The sequence below is a fragment of the Grammomys surdaster genome, unplaced genomic scaffold (genome assembly GCF_004785775.1).
Source record: "Grammomys surdaster isolate TR1022 unplaced genomic scaffold, NIH_TR_1.0 125834, whole genome shotgun sequence".
Taxonomy (NCBI): domain Eukaryota; kingdom Metazoa; phylum Chordata; class Mammalia; order Rodentia; family Muridae; genus Grammomys; species Grammomys surdaster.
In genome coordinates, this window is record NW_021620662.1 from 3,318,249 (window position 1) to 3,326,788 (window position 8,540).

General features: G+C 47.9%; 1 protein-coding gene across 1 annotated transcript in view; it reads right to left on the bottom strand.

Moving 5' to 3' along the window:
- Dchs2 (dachsous cadherin-related 2) overlaps nucleotides 1–7,716 on the bottom strand; it is a 203,670-nt gene extending 195,954 nt beyond the window's left edge. The window contains exon 1 of the mRNA XM_028789503.1: nucleotides 5,731–7,716. Coding sequence (XP_028645336.1) covers nucleotides 5,731–7,716 — 1,986 coding nt within the window. The remainder of the gene's footprint in view (nucleotides 1–5,730) is intronic.
- Between the last annotated feature and the right edge of the window lie 824 nt (nucleotides 7,717–8,540).

Consider the following 8,540-nt stretch of genomic DNA (forward strand, 5'->3'; position numbering starts at 1 on the left):
TCTCTCTCTCTCTCTCTCTCTCTCTCTCTCTCTCTCTCTCTCTCTCTCTCTCACACACACACACACACACACACACACACACACACAAAACCATGAGTTGGAACCTTATAAGAGAGGTTGACCCTTAGGTTGGAAAAGGGGTCTTCTGGGATATTGAAGACAAGAGTAAGTAAATAAAATAAAAGAAGGTGAAAGGAAAACAGAAGTTTCAGGAAAGTCTTTGCTATCCTGAGTGTGTGGTAGTAGAAGAAATGAGGAACATGCAGGAGGGAGGCCATGAAAGAAAAGATAGTGTATGGGGACAGATGCATCCAGAAAAAAGGGAAAGTAGGCAGACATAAGTCCAGAACACTCCAGAGGTAATAAGGTTACAAGGCTGAAGAGCCCTTGGATGCCGTAGGCAGAATTTAGCACAGTGGCAGAGGAAGATCAGACCAGGGGGAAACGGGCACCAAGCAGAGGCCAGATGCTATCCACTCAAGAGGCTGATGAAGAAGAGAGAACACTGAACTTCAAGCTCCGCTAGACCTGGCCATTGTACTCGCTGCTATGTCCCCAGCACTGGGATCTGGTCTGCCATGTATCCAGTACTACTCGGTAAAAACTCATCTGCTGTCTTTTATTCAAACAAATGTTACTCAGTTTGGGTTTTAATGCTGTGAAGAGACACCATGACTAAGGCAACTCTTATCAGGATAACATTTAACTGAGACTGGCTTACGGGTTCAGAGGTTCAGTCCATTATTACCAAGATGGGAGCATGGCAGCATCTAGGCAGACATGGCGCTGGAGGAGCTGAGAATTCTACATCTTCATCCAAAGGATGCCAGGAGAAGCCTGGCTCCCACATGGCTAAGAGGAGGGTCTCAAAGACCACCCCCACAGTGACACACTTCCTGAAACAAGGCCACACCTCCTAACAGTGCCACAGCCAAGCATATATTAACGATCACACTGTTTGATTAAATAAATGAGTTGGTGGATGAATTCTCCTGATTCTTGTGGAGCTATAAAGGAAAAGCCCTGTGCTCATGCTTGTGTCGTGCAGGCTAAAGAGCTCTGGTTAATACTGTTTTAAGATCTGGTTGTAAGTGGAGGCCATGAGCATAGCTCATATTACAGCAGAGGAGGTCTTAGGGGGAGGTTTTTGGCTGAAGTTTTTGGGTTGATAACCTGAGGAAAAAATACTCTCAGGTTAGACACTTGAACTAGGTGATGCCAGTAGCTGGATGTGTAAGAGTGAATCCCTCTCTGTCAAAACCACGGTTTTTTTTTTTATTTCATTGTGTATCACAGTCCCATAATTCATTGTGAGGGTCACAAAACATTTGGCAAAAGTAGAAGGTTTCTAAATGTACAACCACCACCAAAGCTTAAGTGGAAATCCAACCTGTAATGAGTCCAGGGAGTTTGTGGCAGCAATCACCCGTGTTGCAAGGACAACGTCATTACAGCTCTGGCCATAAATGCCCAGCACGGGCACTTTGCACCACACCTGGCAGACACCAGACAGCACCCACAAATCCTGTCTGAAATGCTTCAGCTCGGATTCCAAACTATTGTGCGCTAGCAGGGCATTTTGCTGTTCTTACAAAGTTGTCTAGTCTTATAGAAGCATAATGTTTTAATTACAGAAAACAAAGGCTTTTAACATGTTCCTCCCATCATTCCTTAGCACGAACAAATCGTGTTGTTTTGTGTCAGAATGCTTAACTTTAAAAAGTGCTGACTAAGTTGCTGACTTGATTTTCACATTCAATGGGTTTTGGCTTGACATTAAGAAAGAATTTCTTAACTAGCCCAAACATGCTTCTGCCAGCTTGTGCTGCATTATTTATGCTGTGCAGTGTCCTCAGCAATGATTATTATAAGGCCAAACTATGGATCAACTCTGAAAGACACTAAAGATATTCTACATACTGCAACATTAAATATGCACCCAAGAGTTAATTCTTTATGTAAAATTAGCCAAGCACATTCATCTCCTTATTATGTAAATATGCTTTTTCTTTAATAAATGAAAAAAGTATATTTGTACTGATCAATTATTTTATAATGTATTATCAGGAGATGTCTAATTTGTCTACTTATATAACTATATGTCTCGAGTCACATAAAAATTTCTCAGAAAAAAAGAAGAGACGAATGGGAAAGTTTGAGGAGTCTTAACCTAGATCAGGACAACACTAAGACACCGACAGGAACTCTGGGTAGTACAGTGTTAAGAAGGAGCTTTCCATAAGGAAGAGGAGGGAAGAAAGGAATGAATGCATTGAGGCAAAAGCCCACAAAGCAGCCACAGTCAGCTCTCCTTTACTGTAACAAAATACTCAAATCAAGCAACTTATAAAGAAAAAGGGCTATTTTGACTCAGTTTTAATCCCACTATGTGACAGTCAGAGGCAGATAGTGAGTTCTGAACTGTGCAGTGAGTGTCTATACTTAACAACTTAAAGGAACAATGGAAAGGGAGTGGGTGAGGGAGAGAAAGAAAGGAAGAATAAAAACACAGAAAGAAAACACCCTGGAATTTAGGGGACAGTCGCAGCTAATGGGCTAGAAAAGTTCACACAGCTAGAGAAGAAGCCGCCAGAGTCTAAGGTAGAGGGTCTCTACCATTCTTCAGTGGTTAGACGGATCCCTGGAATTCCCAGAATTTCTAATCAGCACAATTTCATACTGTCTCTAGCAGCGCTGAGAAAGCTGGGAAACTGTCAAAAATGCAGCTTGAGCCAAGATGAGGCTCCACAATGGACCCAGTACACATGGAGATGTAAGAGGATCATGTTATCCCTGGTGGCAGAATCCTCTCAGTTTTAAAAGCAACTCTACAGATGGGTTCTAATCAACAGTCACAGTGAACCCATCTTTTCTCCTGCAAACAAAGCTATATTTTCTTTTAGTATCATGCCAAGACCATCAAGCCTCCCAAGTAGAAGTCTTGGAAATTACCCTATCTAGCCTTTGACCTAACATGATGTCATAGTCCAAATCTGATGGCAATGTCTTTGGACACTGGGCATCTATGACTGCCTCCATGTCTCAGCCTCTTCTGCAGTATTGCTAAGTCTACATGGCTGATCTCTGTATAACTGGTGGAATTAATACAAATCACTGTCAAGGTTTCCTCCACCTTAAGCAGATGATCACTTCTATCCTTCATGACATCAGATTCTGGTTAAAAGATGAAACACTCTTTAGTGGTGTTAGCCATTGACACTCGTGGACTTGTTCATGTCAGCAGTGAGGAATGACTGCTTTTCAAGCCTCCTATGGATAAATGACCAGCCACAGTGGAAACTCCTGCACCACACGTGGGCTTTGTGTATATAAATAGGTATGAAAATTAAACATCTCTTGATAATAACTCATAAATAAATTTATTTTAATTTGTTGAAAGATAATTTTAACATATATTAAAGACAAAACCAAAATCGCACATTAATGAAATGTGTGTTCTTGTTTAATTTTTTCACAGGGAATTAGCCCTTGGCTGAATGCTTGATACTGCAGGATGTCAAATGTCTCCAGTGTTTTTCAGAATTGATCCACATTTTGATCTTGTAATCATCAGTGTTGAGAACATAGCTTCATACAAAATTGCAGACGTATATTTAAGATCATTATCATGGTTTGAATATGCTTAGTCCAGGGAGTGGCACTATTAGAAGGTGTGGCCTTGTTGGAGGTATGTCACTATGGGTATGGGCTTTAAGACCTTCATCCTAGCTGCTTGGAAGTCATTATTCTGCTAGTAGCCTTCAGAAGAAGAAGTGAGACTCTAAGCTCCTCCAGCACCATGCCTGCCTGGATGCTGTCATGTTCTTGCCTTGATGATAATGGATTGAACCTCTGAACCTGTAAGCCAGCCCCAACTAAATTCTGTCCTATTAAGAGTTGCCTTGGTCATAGTGTCTGTTCACAGCAGTAAAACCCTAAGACAACCATGCTAGAAATTATTGTAAATTTTCTGCTAACTCCAAGTCAAAGTTCATTGAAAAGTCATAATGAAAGTTAAGTCAACTCAGATAGCAATTTTTAAAATCAAATATTCTAATACAAAACAATCCAATGCTATACTAATCTTTTGTCTATATATTAAAGGATAACTGTGGGGAAATGTTAAAAAGTATCTGTTTTCTATCGTTAAAGCTGTATGCTTATAAAAGCAAAATTGGAGATACTACAAGCCTTTAGTCCCAAACTGTGGGACTGAAAGCCTACATAGGAAGTTCAAAGCTAACTGTGGCTACAACAGACCCTAAATCTTTGTTAAACAGTAATTATATAATACCATATTATATAAGATATATGTACTTATATTTATTAAATATGTTTGATAAATATATATTGAATAGGTACATATTGTATATGCAAATTTTCCTATACATAGTAAAAATTAATAAAAATAAACACCACAATCCAAATGAGAGCCTCAGACTGAGGCAGGTGTGTCTGGCAACATTCACTAGTGCTATGTGATCTGCAAGCATAAGCAACACCAAGAGCGCAAGCTGTGTGCTCAGAAGCAAGACTGTAGTGAAGTCACGTGACATAACACTGATGAGAGGTGCCAGGAATCCCTCTGACTCTGTTTCAGTCTCATTTTGAATTAATTCTGGCCTTGGGGAGTTTAGACACCTTTAACTGTTGCCACACTTTTTACAGTACCCATATTCTCTCATACTACCTCATGTGGCCATGACCCACACTGATAAGAGTACTGTTAACTACAAAGCCAAAAAGATATAAGCAATCCTGAGAACGAACGTTTACAGTATAGAAGCACCTCGCTTATCTAAAGGTTATCAGGGGTGTACTGTATAAAAGCTAAAGCCTGAGCATTCTAACAGAGAATCTGGGAGCACAGAGCAGAGGTCTGATATCTACACAGACTTAAGTGCTAATTTAAGCCTGAAGTAAATCCAGCAGGCTGACAGCTTCCGCCTCCTTATTTCCTCAGGTTATCCTGGAGTGACTAAGTCAGCTCTGGAAATGTGCTTGACTAACATCAGGTAAGAATAAGAGAAGCAATAAGGAGGGGCAGCCTGAAAGGCAGAACACAGCATTGTGCTAGGACAGGAGAGATCTCAAGAACTCTCAAGAACACGCCAAAGTCAAATGGCAAAGCACAGGCCCTGGAATAACCACAGTGGACTGGGTGACTCTCCTCTCCTCCAGCACTGAAGTCCTCACTGGAGGCTCTCAGCCCACAAATGTGATAGCTACAATGACTTGATGCCATCAATAACCTTGGTAAAGTCCCAAAGCAGGTGGGAAATAGCTTAAGAGGGACTTTGGATGTGGTCACTCAAAAGGGTTTCAATGTTTGAAAAAGAGAAGGCTACCCTGAGTCCTGAGACACCATATAAAGTTCTCAAAAGTGTATCACATTGCCTGTGGCCTGAGATCTGCTTTGGGACAATGAGTAGTCCCTCCCAATTAGATTTGGGGGGCAATCCAATGTGAAGGAAACTGGGGTCCCAGAAGAAAATTCCAAGAAAACGTGTACTGTGATGGAGAAAGGATTTTAGAGATCACAGGGCCAAGACATGACGCAAAGCTTTGGAGATTAGATCCTGAGCTCACCTCTCGCTGGAGGGTCTACAGAAGGTATCTTTGCCTCTGCAACCAGGGCACAAGCACCCATGTCACCATTTCCCAGACAGATTTACATCCTCACCATCCATCCCAGGCCTTGAGCTGAGCCCAGAGGCCTGATACTCTCACCTGCAGAAAGCAATGTCCAACTGCAGCGTGCTCAGCGATGGTGACATTATACACCTGCCTCTGGAAAACGGGCTCATTGTCATTCACATCATCCACAGTAATGGTCACTAGACAGGTGGCAGAAAGGGGCGGCTCTCCAAAGTCCTGGGCCACCACTCTCAGCTCCACTGTGGCCTGGATCTCTCGGTCTAGAGCTCGGATAGTGCTGATCAAACCGTTGTCGGGATTGATGCTGAAGGATGGTACACACTCTGCCTTTGGTGACAGAGCCTCAGACTCGCAGGGATCTGAAAGTTGCACTAGTTCATATCGCAGCCTGGCGTGATCAGTGCCAGCCTGATCAGCATCCAAAGCGCTGATCCAAACCACCGAGGTGCCAGGGACAGCGGCTTCTGACACTGAGGCCCAGTAATGTTCCTGGCTGAAGACAGGTGGCTGGTCATTGAGGTCTGAGACCCAGAGCAACAGTGACTCCTCCGTGCTCAATGGCGGGTACCCTGCATCAGTGGCCACTAGTCTTAACTCATACAGATCTTGGCTTTCCCTGTCCAAGAGGCCCTCGATGCAAAGGAAAAATACTCCAGGTGGACCACCCGGCCGCAGTGCGAAGGCTCCGTTCCCACCCTCTAAGGACAACTTGATGCTGCCTGCCCCAAGGAGGCGTGCACCAAGCGCCTCCTCTTCATTCTCTGGGTCACCATCTGCATCGGACACGGAGACTCGAGCCACGTAGTCGCCTGGCCGGGCGCCCTCAGAGACGTGGGCCGTGCCTCCCTCGGTGAGAAAGAGCAGGTGGATGGCAGGCGGGTTGTCATTCACGTCCAGCACGTCAATTGACACGCGCACTGTGGCTACCTCTGGCTCAGCGCCCCCGTCGCGGGCCTGGACCACCAACTGGTGCCAGGCCTGTTCCTCACGGTCTAAAGGTCTCTGCACCCGCACTACGCCGCTCAGCTCCTCCACCGAGAAATAGCTGGGATCGCCCGGTGGCCCACCACCTGCACCCGCCACTGACACTTGCCTCTCCCGGATACTGTAGCGTACCAAGCCATTGGGCCCCAAGTCGCGATCGGTGGCACTCACGCGACAAACCTCAGCGCCCGGCTGAGCGTCCTCACGTACTGCCGCACGGTACTCGCCCTGCTCAAAAACTGGCGGGTTGTCGTTCTCATCCAACACACGCAGCTGCACGTGCAGGAGGCCGGTGCGCCGAGGGTTGCCACCGTCCCACGCTTCAATGTGCAGCTCGTGCGCCGCCGCCACCTCTCGGTCCAAGCGCCGCAGCAGCACCAAGTCTAAGGGTTCCAGGGGTGATGAGGACACGGGCTGGGAAAGCGACGCCGGTAGCCCTGGTGTTCCGTAGCGCAATTGGAAGAAGGGTCCTGCGGGGTCCTGAGGCAGGTCGGAAGCTTGCAGCAAGGTGTAGCCCTGGATGCTGAATAGCCCCGCGTCCGGGTCCTGGGCGCCTGGCAGGCGAAAAGCTGTCCCTGGAGGGCTGAGTTCCGACACGTCCAGCTGCAGGGAGTCGCGGGGAAAGCAAGGCGAATGGTCGTTCACGTCGTTGACGCGGATCTCCACCTGCACCACCTCTCCCAGCAGCGTGGCGGCCACGAAACTGTAGTGGTCCCGCCGCTCGCGGTCCAGACGCCGTGCGGTGCGGATGATACCAGTGTCCGGATGCACGTGGAAGTCATCCAGCAGCGGGGAGTCATCCGAGTCCTCCGACAGAAAAAAACCATTCCCTTCCTGCTGCTGCGCTGCTGGCAACCCCGCGCGAATGTCACCCACCAGTGTGTCCGGGGGCAGCCCCTCATCCACCGAGAGGCTGAGGTTGAACACCTGCGCAGACGAACCCGAGGCTGCCCACAGCCAAGCGTGTACGAAAAGCCGGAGCAGGGAGCTCTGCACCCCGGCGCCGCGGGGCTGCCCATGGGGTGACCCCGCAGGCTGACGCCCTTCACCCATTCTCCGCCCAGCAGGGCTCATCTCTCCCCCAGCTCTTTAGGAAGGCTCCGGGTAGCTGCCAGCTTGTGTTGGGATCGCAGAACAACCTAGGAGCTTCTTCAGTATCTAAGGCAGAAAAGAAAAGACTTTGTTTGGCAAACAAACCAAAAGACCCTGGAGTTCCCAGGGTGGCATCTGCGACTGGTGCAGACGTCCTCTGCCCGCAGCTCACGCTGGCGGGGGCGGCTCTAGCTGCCTCTGCCTCCGCGGCCACCTCTCCAGCCTCTGGATGTCTTTAAGCGAGTCCCATCGCTTTTTCTCTCTTCTTCTATTCCTTTTACATCTGTTCCTTGTTCTGTTCGGCTGGCTGTTTCCCCCTGGTAAAGTCAGGTGCATTATTTCTTTTGCCAAAAAGGAGGAAATTATTTAAAGCGCGCGCACGGAGAGGAAGGGGATCCGGCCGGGAAGGGGGTGGAGTAAGGGCGGGGAGGCCGAGAGGGCGCGGGGCGGGAGGAACGATGGGAGGGGCCGCTCGGGCAGCAGGCTGCTACAGGGGAGGCGGCTCCCCCACCCACCCCACCCCCGGCGTCTCTGAGCGTTGGGGACTACTGCGCGGCGCCCCCTCCAACTGGGCCTCCGACTCTTTAGTCCCCTCCCCGTGCGTGATGCGGTTCGCACCGGGGTGAATTCCAACCTGTGAGCCTCGGTTCTGTTGAAGGACGAAAGACAGCTAGCCGAATGGACACGCAGCCCCGACAGTGATGCTGATGGGGCTGTCTAGCCTGGCTTTGAATGCAAAGTGTATTGGATTGGGGGAGAGGCCAGCAGCTTGCCCCTACGCTCTCGCCCCATCCTCAGGACAGCCC